Below are 16,663 nucleotides of genomic sequence, written 5' to 3' on the forward strand. Positions count from 1 at the left end.
GGTTATTTTTGGACTTTACATTACATTATTGTTAAGGATAAAATATGTCAACACCTCATGTATTTTTTAAAAATTGAAAATTTATTTCATATACTTTAATTTTTAAAATTTAGATTTAACTGTTAACATTATTAATTTTTTTGTTAAATTAATTATTGTGACAAATAAAAAATCACCAGATAGTCATGTAATTAAAAAAAGATGTTACAATTAATTCGAATTTAACAAAAAAATTAGTAATATTAATAATTAAACTTAAATTTTGAAATCTAAAAAATAAATGAACTAAAATTTTGAAAAAACAAGTACAAAAATTAAATTCTTAAATTTTTAAAAATATAGGGACTATAGGCATATTTTAACCTATTGTTAATAATAACCACCTCTCAACCGCTAGGACCAACAAATGACTCACCTAGACATGTTTAAAGGTTTGATTAGTCATTAAAATTCAAAGATTTATTTGAAATATAAATTGATTCGAACAAAAGTATAAAGCCTAAAAAATAATCTTATGTAGAAATTTGGACCCGTTTTTTATTGAGTCGAGCATTGAATAAATTTTTTTATCTGAGCTGGACCCAATTATAATACATAAAGATTAAAATATATAATTTACATTTTGAGATATAACCCAATACTTAATAAATTCGAAAGCTAAAACCTAATTCTTATTCCAGTACTCATTCAGCTCTCAAACTTATTTGTCCTCCCCCTGTCACTGTATTTTTCACAATCACGATAATTTAGGGTTTCAAATTATGTTCTGTTTAATGGTCTTATTCCTTCATCCATTCGACCACCAGTCCGTCTATCATCCATTCGTCTGACTATCTCTTTTCGAGGTTTGTATTTTAGCCTCTCTTTTTTTCATTGTAAATAAATGAAGAAGAAGGACTTATGTGGTTTTTTTTTTCAGAATTTTGAAATGATTCTCCAAAATAAAAAATAATATTGTTATGAATAAGGAAAGAAGATGAAAATAGAATGAAATTTCTTAGAGAAAATTTAGAGATTTAGAATGAGAACGAAAATGAGAGATTATCTGGTTGTTTGATCCTTTTATTTGTTGACATGATCGATTAGCAATTAATTATTTCAGGTCTCTATAACGTTTTATGTAATCTTTATATAATCTTAAAAGTTCGTTGAGTTAGGATTGACAAATTATCTAAATTCGAATATGTTTAACTTTTTATAATTAATACATAATAAAATTTGCAAATACGTTGTTAAGTCCACAAAGCTGATTACACAAGATGACACAAATATAAATTTTTTTGTAATACCTGCTTTGTATCTTCGCAAAATATGATGTGTTGGGAGAAGCTCAAAACCCTGAAAATAGAAGGTCTGATTTCTTTTGAATTATTGTAAGACTTGTATTTCATTTTAATTTTTAGGTTACATCTAATCACAATTTTTCTAATTGAAATTGCAACATTTGTTTACCACTTAAGTATTTTTTTTAAATTTAAAGATGTTTTAAATAAATTAATAAATTATCGATTGAGTCTTAACTTGATTGACATTTAATTTTTGTCAATATAGGAAGATATGAGTTTAAGTGTACTGAAGCGCATTACCCTTATATTTATGGGTTGGAGAGGGATTATAGTTAGTTCTAAATACTACTCTGATAAATCTTTTGAAAAACTGATTAATCGGACGAGAATAAAGATAGAGTCCCGTTCTACATGTCAATATCAATACCGACAACAATAAAACTTATAGTAAGAGGAAAATCCGTCGACTTTAAAAATCGTGAGGGTTCAAGTCCCTCTATCCTTAACCCTAGAAAGCCCGTTTACTGTCTATTTATTTTATCCTACCCTTTTTGTTAGTGGTTCAAAGTTCCTTATGTTTCTCATTCATCCTATTCTTTGTCGTTTTACAAGCGTATCCTAGTATAGCAGAGTAAAAAAAACAAATATGATTAGAACTTATATTGAGATTGTTAAAAAGAACTAATAAATCTAACATACATGCCACACATCTTAATCAAAACATTAATTATTTTAATTGAATTATAATTACTATTTTACAAAGATGTAATTAAATTTTCTGAGCGGAGTTAGGCTCAAATTAGCTCATCTAAAATTAAGTTAGACTTAAATAAAATTTTAAATTTATATTTTTTACCAAAACGAATTTGAACAGAAAAAAATTTGATTTAACACATTATTTAAACCCGAATCAACCCATACTAACTCAATTGAAGGTTTTTATATACGTGCTACATAGAAAATCATAGCCTCATATCAATGTCCACGGAAAGAACTTTACTGTTGACGCTACAGAGCAAAGTCATGTCACATCCCATCGCATGCTAGTAAAGCAGACAATGACCTTACTATCAACCCTATAAAGTAGACAATCTGTTCAGGTGGACCCACCCAAATTCTCCCTCTATAAACTCTATATATCGAAGAAGACACTAAGCTATTACTACACTGTCAACCTCTGCTCAAACAACACTATAACTTTCAAACTTGGGTTTTCACAATCCCAAGTTTTCGGAAATGATCATTATGACCTTGTTTACAAAATCAAATTTTCATTTATAGTTCATGTACAATTTACCACATACCAAGTTCATTGATTGAATAAGATGCTGATAACAACATATTATTAATCTTTAAATTCTCCCATGGTGGCCTGTTAACAAATTCTCTACATTTAAATAATGTACCAATTTTATTGACAACTTTATAAAATTAACATATTATACACATAATTACTACATTAATATTATATTTCGCAAATTTACATATATTTTAAATCACATTTAATAGGCATTCCAAACTAACTAAATTCTCATAACACATTATTGAGAATTTTGATACTTTATCATCAAAGTTCATTAAGCTATAACTTTCAAGATCACTTATTTCCAACACTTTAATTTATAGAATTCACACGCATAGATTTCAATATTATTTTCATATTTATTTCACAAATTTATAATTTTTCCTAAGCATAATAGCTTAACATAAGTATGAGTATCTAAAGAGTACTTACCTCTTGGATGTTTATTATCTCAATAGCAAAATTCTAAACACATGAATCCATCTTCAACAAGCTTGGAATTTTCATTCTCTAACATTTTCTCAATTTTTGTACACACAAAAATATAACCAAAAATTAGCACAAAAGCTTTTCAAACTTTCACATGGTAATCGGACTCAAATATCAAGTTAAGAGAGGGGAAAAATATCATTTCTTACCTTATTGAAGCTTTCTCTCTTGACCCGTACGATGCATGGATCAATTGTGTATATTACATTTATAATATTTTTATAATATTAGCTTTTGTTTAACATCATTAATGGATTTCCTCAAAAAAAAAATAAAAAATAATGTAATTCAAAATATTTTTAAAAACACATAACAAATTTAGAATTAGTTATATTAATGTTGTTTAATCTTAAAAATATTTAATATTAAAACAACACAGAAAATCATTATGGTTTGAATATTAATATTAATTTATTATTATAATTTAAATAATTTTTATAAGTTATTTATATTATATATTGTTAAGTTTATTTGTTTTAATGTTAAAATTATTAGTATTTGATTTTTTATAATGTATTTTTCTTTGCTCTAGTTTAAACACTGAATGTAAATTAAATAAATATTATAGAATAAAATTGTAACTTACATGAAAATTTGTGCAATCTTTAATTATGCCGAGCTGAATCTTTGTATTTTTTTACCTTTTATTTTAATAAATATTATAATCTCTAATTACCCTTGGCTAAATCTTTAATGGGGGACAAGAGATAATTTTTCATTGGCAGAGACTCATAGAGGTATTCACCAACTTGACCCAGTCGATAATTCTAGTGTTTGGAATTTGATTTGGAAAAACAAAGTGCCCCAAACAGTTAGGGTGTTCATTTGAATCATGTGGAAGAATATATTACTGATTAATGAAGAGAGATTAAGAAGACATATGGCGAATAAAAGCCATTGTCTGAGATGTAGCAATGTATATGAATTGGGGATCCATGGTGTTCGGAATTGCATCTTTTCTAGGATTGTTTGGTGGCCAGTTGTGCTAACTCATGCTTGGAAAAGATTTTTTTCTCTGCCACTGGATGAATGGATCTTGTGGAACCTACAGAACATTGGAGATTGTGATAGTCAAGAGATAGAATGGCAATTTTTTTTCCTATAATGTGTTAGTTGCTATGGAAAAATCAGAATATGTATGTGTTTTCTAGTAGTCATAGTTGTGCTCAGGAGATCGTGGATATGGGTGTTAGTTGGACAAGGAGTTGTGTAAGGATTCTTGCACCTGTGTTACATGTTAATCTTATCGTTTTTGCTATGTAGTGGTCAATCCGAATAGAGGTTGGAGTATGCTTAATACAGATGGGGCAGTGTCGTTAAACGGATCTTTGTTAGAATTTATAAAATAAATCTACAATATAACTTAATAAACCAGGATCTGTCATGTCAAATCATTAAGAATAAATCAAGAACAAAACTAGATGCTGAAACGTACCTGAATCCATGGATTTCTTGAAACTTTCTGGAACTTGGGGATTTGATCTTCCAAATTAGCACACAAGAAATCCAAAGAATATCTGCTCTCTCTTTCCTAATGATGGGATATTAAAAAAGATATCTTGTGTATAATTTGGGGACCATAACCCTAATATTTATAACCTTAGCATATTAGTTCTAATCAAATTCTAATTAGCCCATCATTAATTAGAATTTGATTAGAAGAGTATCTACACATATTTGACCCATACTTTATTTATTTAATAATTAAAAGCCCAATAAAATTCTAACCAAATTAGATCACTTTTAATTTGGGCTAACCTATCATGATAGTAAATAATAACATGTAATTATCCTTATTATATATGTGATATCCAAATTTTCCAACAATCTCCCACTTGGACCACATATATATACTAATTACTTTATAATTATATGTCATTATATAACCTTATGAGCTCAAAATTTTTTACTATCATATCCAAAAGGCATTCCGCACAATCTCGTCCATTAATTATGTTAACATAGAACCAAGGCGACTTTCGTTACAAATATCGTAACTAAATCCATCCATGATCACGTATATTAACACAACCAAATGACATAGATCAAGTATAGATGTGTAGCATGGAAATTAGATGCAATATGATCTAAACATGTCTATTTCCAACTAGTCCTTCCTTAAGCTTAAGTGAGGTCAATTTCAAAATAATAAACAGAGTGAATAAACTGAATACTTTATTTCTGATCAGAAAATAACTAAATACATAAATATTTGAAATATAAACTCCCACTAAATCATGATATCCTCAAACAATGTAACACCTATGTAAGCAGTGTGCTCATGAAAGACCTTGGGTGGTAAACTTTTTGTGAGCGGATCCGCTATCATGGAGTTTGTCCCAATGTGCTCTATGGAGATTTGACCATTTTGCACTCTTTCTTTTACAACTAGGAACTTTATGTCAATATGTTTTGACTTAGATGAACTCCTGTTGTTATTGGAATACAGCACTGCTGACTTATTGTCACAAAATAATTTGAGTGGTCTTTTTACATTCTCCAAAATGCGCAGCCCTGTGACAAAGTTTCACAACCATATTCCATGGTTTGATGCCTCATAGCATGCTACAAACTCTGCTGCCATAGTGGACGAAGCTACAAGTGTCTGTTTGACACTTTTCCAAGATATAGCTCCTCCGGCTAACAGGTAAATATAGCCTGATGTAGATTTCCTACTATCTTGGCATCCAGCGAAATCAGAATCAGAATACCCTATGACCTCTGAAAGATTTGATCAGAATCAGAATACCCTATGACCTTTAAAAGATTTGATCTCTTATAAGTAAGCATGTAATCTTTTGTTCTCTGAAGATATCTCATAACCCTTTTGGCTGCTATCCAATGGTCTATACCAGGGTTGCTTAAATATCTGCCTAACATCCCAACAATGTACGCAATGTCCGGACGTGTACATACTTGAGCATACATTAAACTCCCAACAGCTGATGCATAGGGAATCTTTTGCATCTCATGAATTTCAAGGTTACTTTTAGGGCATTGAGTAAGACTAAATTTGTCTCCTTTAGCGACAGGGGTGTCACCTGGTCTACAATTCTACATGCCAAACCTTTTGAGTACTTTATTGATATAGCTCTTTTGTGATAATCCAAGAATACCTCGAGATCAATCTCGATGTATCTGAATTCCTAAAACAAAAGAGGCGTCTCCAAGATCTTTCATCTCAAAATGCTTGGATAAAAATCTCTTGGTTTCGTGCAATAAGCCTATATCATTAGTGGCAAGCAAAATGTCATCAACATATAGAACTAGAAATATGTACTTACTCCCATTGAATTTGTGATACACACAATCATCAACAATATTCATTTCAAAACCGAACGAAATAATTATTTGATGAAACTTGTGGTACCATTGACGAGAAGCTTGTTTGAGTCCATAGATGAATTTTGTCAATTTGCAAATCATATTCTTTGAGCCTTTCGACTCAAAATTTTCTGGTTGCACCATATAAATTGTTTCTTCAATGTCGCCATTAAGAAACGCAGTCTTAACATCCATCTGATGTAACTCAAGATCAAAATGAGCAACAAGTGCCATGATTATCCTAAAGGAGTCTTTCGATGAAACTGGAGAGAAGGTCTCTGTAAAATCAATACCTTCTTTCTGAGTATATCCTTTAGCTACAAGACATGCCTTATACCTTTCCACATTACCATTTGCATCCCTCTTGGTTTTAAATATCCATTTACAACCAATTGGTTTTGCACTTTCAGGTAATGGGACAAATTCCCAAACTTTATTGTCTTGCATAGATTTATACTCATCTTTCATGGCATCAATCCACTTTTGAGAGTTAGAAATTTTCATGGCCTGATGAAAGTTGATTGGATCATCTTCCATCATTCCATTATCATCCTCATGTTCTTGGAGAAATACAATATAATCATCTGGAATAGCATTTCTCCTTTCTCTTGTGGACCTCCTTAATGGCACTTGTTCTTGAGGTTGTTGAGTTTGTTCTTCTGGAACAATTACCTCATTTTGAATGGGGAGTTGATCAACATTGTCTTATAGAGGTTCTAGATTCACTTCTTGATCAATGATAGGTATAAGAACCTGAACATCATCAAAAGTGATAGTAGGAATTGAGTTAGAATCCAATTCATTCTCAAAAGCAATGTCTCTAACCTTTATTTTGATTCGATATGACGAGGCTCTGATACCACTTGTTAGAATTTATAAAATAAATCTACAATATAACTTAATAAACCAAGATCTGTCATGTCAAATCATTAAGAATAAATCAAGAACAAAACTAGATGCGAAAACGTACCTGAATCCATAGATTTCTTGAAACTTTCTGGAACTTGGGGATTTGATCTTCCAAATTAGCACACAAGAAATCCAGATAATATCTGCTCTCTCTTTCCTAATGATGGGATATTAGAAAAGATATCTTGTGTATAATTTGGGGACCATAACCCTAATATTTATAACCTTAGCATATTAGTTCTAATCAAATTCTAATTATCCCATCATTAATTAGAATTTGATTAGAAGAGTATCTACACATATTTGACCCATACTTTATTTATTTAATAATTAAAAGCCCAATAAAATTCTAACTAAATTAGATTACTTTTAATTTGGGCTAACCTATCATGATAGTAAATAATAACATGTAATTATCCTTATTATATATGTGATGTCCAAATTTTCCAACAATCTTATGTTGTTATTGGGGGTGTGATTAGAGATACTGATGTTAATTGGCTATGGGGATTCTCGATGTTGCTAGGTAAAGACGTAATTTTTAAGATTGAAGCAAAAGCTATTCTAGAGGGTTTATGCTAAGCATGGGAGAAGGGGATTCGACAGTTAGATATTGAGTTTGATAATGCTCTTTTGGTGGAGACGATTGTGGGTGGTGAGCAACTGATAGTAAGATCATGCTCTATTCATTGAATGATAAATCTAAGTTAAGGTTTGTATACACCATATTCCGAGAGCTCATAATGCAGTTGCTGACCATATGGCTAAGTTAACGACTACAAGATTCACAAAGGTTTAAGTGTTTGAAGAACCACGTTGTTCTATGTTGGGTTTAGTTCAGGCAAAATATATTGAGTATATAAGAAACTAATGCGTTTTCTTAATAGTGCCGCTTAAAGTTGTTTTATTTTACCAAATAAAAAAAATGAGAATTACTTATGTTTATGATAACCTATAAGATTTTTTTAATGAAACATATTAATTATAATTGTCATTATATTAATGCGCCAAATGGTAGCATATAAAATGTGCCACGTAAGTTTTGTTTCCATTTTCTATAATCTCAAATTGATATAATATACATATAAGATTTTTCTCTCTATACCCAACTATATGCTTGCTGAAAATGGAGAATTTAAAGGTGGAAATCTAACAAGGAGGTTATTTTCTAGATGATTTTGACAAAAACTCAAAATTAAGGGTTGAGTTCTTAAGAAATTTGAGGAGAAAATTAAGGAAAAGGAAGAGAGAGAGAGTGATCTATGGGAAGATGAAGATTCGGCTAAGGGGCTGAAAGGGATGAATTTTCATCCTTCTTTAGCCAAGTCAAAGTCAAAGTTAAAATACGAACATGCAATCTACATTCTACACCCAACGATTTACATTTAATTCAAATATCAAATATCATGTCAAAATAATAATTCTAATATAAAATTCTTGAGAAATGATTTTTGCTCGCAACAAATATGGATTAAACTCTCATAATTCACAATTAGGTCTTAATAAAAATTCTTGGATGGTGAAAATTATAGTTTCACCCTTCTTTCGTTAAAATGAAAATTTTATAATTTAACTCTTGTGCTTTTTAATCTTTTTAATTTAGTCTCAAAAGTGATTTTCCTCACATCAATACATATTCTAATTTATTCCTATGCAAAAATAATCAGTAATGATTCATATATCTATTTTTATCACAATTTTCACTTTAGTCCTCAAACTTTTCAAAATTAGCATATTAGTTTTTTTTTGTCACATTTCTACATCCTTAATACTTTTCATGACTTCGATCTGAATATCAATTTCCCTCTCATGAATTTTCTTTGTCTAACTTATTTTCTAATATCCTCGGAATTTTTATTATATTCGATTTCAAAATAATGCCAGATGACATATCAAAATTTTAGGGTGTTACAAAGGTTCTTAACTAGTATAGTTATCCATATAGAGGCACTTGAGTCTGTGTCTAGTTCATAGGTGTTTAGAAAATACATTAGTTGGTTTATAACTTAGGCATTAACTAAGAGTGAGTTTGGATGGACGGTGCGTTTACCTGCGGTTAGTATAAAGACAGCTTTGACGGTGAGATTAGATACTGTAGCGTGAGACAAAAAGTAAGCTAAACGCACTGCACCGCAGCCCCAAACCTACCCTAAATCGTTAATCATCACTATCATCGATTATGACTACTTAAGTTGGTGTATATCTTATAACTGAACCTAACAATTTGTGAAAATATGAGCAAAGTTGGTAATTATTCAATTAGGTCATAAGGGTCAACTCTCGTAACATCCCTAGAATTCTACTAACCTGACTTCATAAAGATAGGCAAATAAGTACGGCTTGAATAAATAGTCCAATCAAGATATTAACCAGTCATTAACCTATTTCGATTAATATGCCATTAACCTTTAATTTCCTTAGCTTACAAAAACTCTGGTAGTAAGAAACCACCGAAATTAGTCAAGTTAATCTCTAAGGGTCGACCTTATTTCCCTACTATAACATTTAATTTTGGTTTAGGCCTAAAATTTTTATTTTTGATGGTTTTGACACATATCAATAGTGAAACTTTAGATAAAATGCTAAAGTTAAAAACTTAAATGCTCAATGTCTTACGTTCCAAATCCATTATTTACATATTTCAAGTTAAAATTTTTCCCTCATAAATTTTGTATAAATGTATAAAAATACAAAAAAAATCCTATAATAATATTTATTTATTACTCTAAATATATATAAATATTTATTATTCACAAATTTTATCTTTTAGTTTCTTTTTTAACTCTTTTTCTGATCGAATTGATATAAGATTAATTAATAACATACACTTAAATAATAATAATAATATAGACACAGAACACAATCTGAATGATAAACAAATTTTATGTAAATAATTCATATAAAATAATAAAGTTTTATTGAAATAGTAAAATCATAATTAAAATGGAAAAGTTAAATATTTAAATGTTTAATGCCTTAAATTCAAAACTCTTCATTTGCATATTTTTCAAAAGTTCAAATTCTTTTTTTGTAAATTTTATATAAATGTATGAAATTACAAATAATAATAATAATAATATTTATTTATGATTTAAAATTTGAACTTTTAGTATTTTCTCTAATATTATATTAACTTATGCTGCCAGGTCACACTTAAATATAATATAGATTACAGATTATCGATTAATAATAATAATAATAATAAAACAACAGAATGTACAACCACCAACTCGCAATCTATACACTGCAAAATTAGTATATGGTTACCAAACTCACCACTATATATGCACTACAAAATTAGTATGATCCCATATTCATTATCAATTCAATTTGATCCTTCTTCAACATCAACTCAATCAAATGAACACAACTCATCTAATTGTTCATCAGTCCATTGCGGAAGGGAGCCTCTTGAAATTGGTACATGTCTTCGTTCCTTATCTGCATCAATAGTTACACTCTCTCGCTCGTTACCAATGCCAAACAAATTTGGATCACCACTGCTTTGCTTGCTTTTCAGGTGATAGTCTCTCCCTACCAGATTCTGTGAACCCGGCTGCTTCTTGACCACAACATTTTCCTCAAGACCATTGATGCCGGCTAGCAATGCAGGTTTTTTCATTCCATTGGTGATAACCTGACTCGTTGAGGGTTCCTTTCCTGCAGAGCCATGTTGACTTCTATTTCTTCCATTAACATAGCAGCTGCTTCCCAATGTTGCGTCTGGTTCATTTCCATTATCATTCAGCACTCTCCCTCTCATATAACCAGTCTGTCCGAGGTTATCCATAATATTTGCATTTCTGTCTGGTGACAGACTGGACACTTTCTGTTGGTTCCAAGACTCTTTGGTGTTTCCTGTAGCAACAAACATGGATTGACAAGTCAGAGTAACATTCGGGTTTACATTTTAGAAAAACACCAGTGGCCTTGTGGTCCATCCAAAGAGTTCCAAATTAAATTAGCTAAAGAATTTTTCCTTGTGTAACCTACTACTGAGTCGAGAAACCAAACCAAGAAATGATCGATTGTGCTTCCAGAAGGACAAAAACCAAACACTTCCCTGGTTAAACAGACAAAGAAATGTCACTGACCAATGCCATGAGCAGTAGATATGACCCTTGATGTATTATTCAGTTCTGACAGAGGCTTAGTATCCTTTGGTATTGCCTGCAAAATTAGTAAATTATATTAGCAAGTAGTAGTGTAAACATGCAGAGTTTCTTTTAATGCAAAAAGTAGACTCAAAGATTTTTCTTCGGGCTTTAGATGTTTAAGAAGTCTACTTAATGTGTTTGGAGTTTTGAACGTCAATGGTAATGGAAAAATATAAGACCAGATATCATATTATAAACAGTTAAGTCAATGGCTGTGGCTAAAGTGGTGTAGTTTAGGAGAAAACAGTAGTAAATCAATAGAATTAAGGCTAAAAACAAGATAGAAGTTGGAACTCTTGAAAACATAGAGGTATAAGAACCTCTAGTTTCTGTCTATAATTCGAAGAAAATAATAATTTTGTTGCTGTAAATATTTTCAGCTTATTTATGCTAGGGTTGCAATAAAGATTTAATACTAATCCTAGCTTGAAACCCTAAGATAACTTATAATACTAGCCCTATATTTAAACCCTAAAGTTAACTTACATCCTGTCTATGATATGTCTAATAATTAAAAAATAAAGCTGAAATAATAAAACAATATAAAACAATTAGCAGCTCTCGCGTCACTCCCTTTGGATTTTTAAAGGTTGTTTGTTCAGTTTTAACGCCTCGACAGCCCCAACCCCCTTTCCGCTACTCCATCAATCCTTCCAGACATAGGCTTTCTTGCAATCTATCACCAAACATGCTTCTCAGCCATTAAAGCATGGCCTCGTGCATTTTCAATGTTGAATAACCAAATCACTAGTATTTCATCTTGATATATTGGTTCAACCCTGCTAGATAATAAGATGACATCTGTTCATTACTCTCATTCAACCTAAAATGGAAAGATTGTTAAAATTAGAATTATTCTCCTCAATAGACAATCCTTTTTGCTTAATGAGTGAAGCTTCTCATACAACTCCATTTCATAATCAGTTGGTAGAAATTGCCTGTGCAATTTCGCTTTCATGTGTTCCAACGTGATGACTTTAGGCATACCTTAGCGTGCATGTTGCTCAACTTCCTTCCACCATTGAAGCATAGTGCCTTTCAATTTTAGTTTCACAAATGACAACTTCCAAGCCTCCACCAAAGGTTTCCACTCGAAATAATTCTCCAAGCTAGCTTCCCAATCAAAGTAATTTTCCACATGCATCTTACCAAGAAAATTAGCAACTTCGCTCGTCGTTCTGCTCCCATTTAATACAAAGGCATGTACCAACCACTCCTCCAATCCACTTAGTACAGCACGATTTGTTGTCCAACATCATGAAAGGGGTTTGCTTCCTCACCGATATCAAATTCTTCAACAAGACTACCTTTCGGTACATTAAACTGCTTGTGGGCACCCATCTTGTCCTAGCATAAATTGCACGAGACAATTCTTCGGTCCCACATCATATCTCACCCAATTCTGTTTCTTGACCCTGATTTCCTCTTCTCCAACGTCTACTGCATCCAACCAGGTCTTAATAGCTAACCATAATATAACCTAGGATCTAATTAGGCTCTAATGCCAAAATTTAGTGTGGTTAAAGAGAAACAGCAGTAAATTAATAGAATTAAGGATGAAAAAGGAGTAAGACAGAAGTTGGAACTCTTGAAAATGTACAGTTACAAAAAAATAAGCTAGCTTTTGTCTATAATTCAAAGAAAATAATAATATTGTGGCTGTAAATATTTTACAACTTATTTATACTAGGGTTAAAATAAAGTTTTAATCCTAGCCCTAGATTTAAACCCTAAAGATAACTTCTAATCCTAATTAATAAATAAAATTGAAATAATAAAAAAATATGAAACAATAGCAGCTCATGTGTCATAAAGATGTACGAACAATAAGAAACACAAATTTTTAATTAGTAATCACAAACATTGACTTCAAAACTATGCATAAAGAGGAAACTCTGGCACACTCTTCTTTGAACATATTATTACCCTACGTTACATCTGACAGTCAACTTATAAAGATCATACACCAAGAATCAAGCCAATTAGATGTATCTGATAATGATGGTTCAAGTTGATCAATAATGCAGTGTAACCATGAAATAATTTATACTAGTTAAAGTTTAGATGATTTAATCGTCCTCACATGACTTTGAAACTAAAAATGTTACAAGGAACCATGATGAAGTGCTGCACACATGTATTATTTGGTCAAGTGTTGCACAAATATATTGCATCAGAAATGACACAATTTCCTAACATAACCACAGAGTATGAACTATGTTCTAAAACCAGCTACTATAGATACAAGCATGAAAATTCATAAGCAAGTTGTGACAAGGACTACTTAAAGCACCCATATTCAGCACTTGCTGAAGACCATAAATTCTTATATGAATTCTTATCAGTTTATATTTTGCATTAGAGATGGAATTATGGTTCACAACAATCACGGTACATTAAATTTCAAGTATTAATAAACCTTGTAGAGCACTTTTTTCTCAATCAATAGAAAGTAGCAAGAAAAATGTGGGAATCATAGGATAAAGTCAAATGTTCTAATCTTATTACTAAGAGTAAATATTTACTTTGAAGTGGCTAATTAGACAGGTACCTTGATGACATTGTTGAGTGTTATATTGAGATAACGTGCAGAGCATATAGGTGAGAAAATTGAAACCTGCAAGTACGGTTCTCAATCAAAGCCTTGTCACAAGATATAGGTAGATAACACCATATTCTACAAACATTCACCATCCAGGATTAAAATTATGCTAATATTTGCCCTACAAGGCAAAAACAATGAAAAACCTTCTGCAGTATCAAAACCGTGCCAACAGTTATGTCCTTTGCAAAGCGTCCTTCAACTAGGACTTTTCCATGGATGCTAGCATCAACTGTACCTGTAGGATCCTGAAATCAAATCACAGGCAATATCAAATGTTCTTACAACATAGAGAGCATTAGACCGAAAAAAAAGCATAATAAGTGAGTTACTTTTACCTTGAGAGTCACCATAAGATCACCAAGACCATTTGGGGTACAGGATTTGATAATGGCAACAACCTAATTGATTATATAAGTAGAAAGTGAGAAAAACATTTGTATTGAACAGATACAGTTTTTATTTTAAGCTTGGAAGCTTATATTTCAGTTGCACTACCAATAATGTCACAAAGCATTGAGTACTTTGAAAAGATAGCAATATACATGGAAAACTCCGGATTCCTATGCACATGGTTAACACAAAGGTTCAAACGACCCAAATAGGGATTGTATCACATCCTCTCTAACACTAAGTCTAGGATTCCGCCTAGAAAGAGAAATAAACAAATTCTAGAATTCAAGACTTACGTAAAGAACTCGCTTGAAATAGAAAGCAAAACAAAGCCGAACTCCGAAATCCAGATAAAAACGGCCATACCTGAGCTACTTTTCTATTGCCCAGTTTAGGTTCAGTTTTGATCCAACTCAAGGGAGTACCAACTGTCCCGCCATTATCAACCAAACCTTTCATAAAAGAAAACCATCCGTAAAATCTAAAAACCATAACTAAAGAAGTAATAGCTGCATTTTCCCTTAAGTTTTGCCACTTGCTTTTTACTTTCTTAAAAGTTGCTATAAATGAACAAGTCGTTAAATTGCATCCTTATTAACACAGACGAAGGTTAGAAACAAGTAATACAAAAAAAAAAACCTTCACGGCGTATATATTCGAGGGCGAAAAGCCAGGGATGACGCGAGAAGTCGTCGGCGGCGGCAGGATCCACGACGGCCCTCCTAATGTACTCCTGGGTAGGAAGGGGGTCCTCGCCGATGCAGGAGGAATTGTTATTGTAATGAATTTTGCGAAGCATAGCGGCCTGAACGGCTCCGGCAGGGCCAGGGATGAGGTTCGGGGAAGAGGGCAGTGAAGAGTTTGAGGTGGGAGATAGTGATTGGGAGATGAGGGAGAAGGGCGGGGGAGATTTTAGGGGTTTGTGATTGCAGGGGCGGAGAAGGGAAGGGAGGTCACAATCGTCAATGTCTAGAGTGTCCCAGGGGTGGTCTGCTTCCATCTCTCAAACGCGGGAACGGATTTCAACTCTTTTTTTCTGTGCTGCTCCACTTGAAGTGGTTATGGTGGAAGATTATATGAATTTTAAGGTAAAATTACCATGAAAGTCCTTTACTATAAGTCATATTTCATTTTACCATGTACATTACATCAAATAACAAATTGGTCCTTCTATTAGAATTCTACTCATTTTTTTGTTAAAAACTAGTTCTATTAATTTTTCAGTTAAAAGTTAGTCTAGTATGAGGTACATATGACACGTTACGAGTCGTTATATGGTTATTTCATCAAACATGCTAGTTTTTAATAGTAAAATAGATAGAAATTTTAATAAATAAAATGTAATTTATTCTTTAATACAATATTCATGGATTAATTTGCCTTTTTCTAATAAAAGAACAAAATACAATCTTTAATCATTATATAAAATGATGATGTGGCATAAAATTATTGAAAAAGAGATACAAATAACGTAGCGTTACTGTTATATATCATTAAGAGGTGAATGAAAGAATCACATGACATTAAATACCTCCTAAATTTTCATTTAATAAAATCTTAAATGCTAATTGAGTTTTAGCTCAATTGACATAGATATTAATGTTAGTGCAAGAAAATGTAAGTTCGAGTGTTTTAAAATATATTAGGTAGTCCTAAATATTATATAAAAAAAATAAATATTAAAAATCGTGATGTTATAATAAAGGAAGTTACTAAAAAGAATCTTAAATACCACCTCATTTCCATGTATTTTAAAAAATTAAAAACTAAACCTTAACGCCACTCGTATCACATGCTCTCTCATCTTCACCATTTCCACACACAACATTCACCACAATCATCATTCACAAAGCCTCACCACCTAGTCCCTCACTCACCAACTCACATGCCCAAACTTCTCCCATCACCAAACAACCCTCATTTTGAGCCCAACCTCAATTCACTCATTAACCACCATCATTAATTCCTTATAATCTCCCAGCCCTTAATTAATACTCGAAACAAACCACCCCAACACGTCAAAAAAAAAGAGAGAGAATTAAAAAGCTCACATTTGGTTTAACAAGTTCAAGGCCTCACCTAGGTAATCCGAACGGTGGAAAGATTGGAGCTCGATCGAATGGTGACGAAGCCTGATTGGAGCCCTTTTTTTTTTTACTTGGGTTTGAGTTTTCATAGTTGAGGGCCTATTTTCTAGAGA

At 31.7% G+C, this 16,663-nt stretch overlaps 1 protein-coding gene across 1 annotated transcript; it reads right to left on the reverse strand.

The window, feature by feature from the left end:
* Positions 1 to 10,471: 10,471 nt before the first annotated feature.
* Positions 10,472 to 15,516, reverse strand: LOC107926582 (uncharacterized). Its single transcript, XM_016857467.2, has 7 exons — positions 15,103 to 15,516; positions 14,830 to 14,915; positions 14,409 to 14,471; positions 14,217 to 14,318; positions 14,020 to 14,085; positions 11,406 to 11,481; positions 10,472 to 11,169 (listed from the first exon to the last, which is right to left on the reverse strand). Exons 1-7 carry the CDS (start codon positions 15,461 to 15,463, stop codon positions 10,664 to 10,666), a joined length of 1,260 nt encoding a protein of 419 aa, XP_016712956.1. The 5' UTR covers positions 15,464 to 15,516; the 3' UTR covers positions 10,472 to 10,663.
* Positions 15,517 to 16,663: the final 1,147 nt, after the last annotated feature.

This window comes from Gossypium hirsutum, chromosome A07, assembly GCF_007990345.1.
Source record: "Gossypium hirsutum isolate 1008001.06 chromosome A07, Gossypium_hirsutum_v2.1, whole genome shotgun sequence".
Taxonomy (NCBI): Eukaryota; Viridiplantae; Streptophyta; class Magnoliopsida; order Malvales; family Malvaceae; genus Gossypium; species Gossypium hirsutum.

Bases quoted from the DNA above. Each gene is read 5' to 3' on its own strand.
- LOC107926582 (XM_016857467.2), bottom strand. From the start codon at position 15,463: ATGGAAGCAGACCACCCCTGGGACACTCTAGACATTGACGATTGTGAC. The intron at 14,916-15,102 runs GTTTTTTTTTTT...CTTTTATGAAAG, and splicing joins CGAATATATACGCCGTGAAG to GTTTGGTTGATAATGGCGGG. The intron at 14,319-14,408 runs GTAAAAGTAACT...ATTTGATTTCAG, and splicing joins ATCTTATGGTGACTCTCAAG to GATCCTACAGGTACAGTTGA.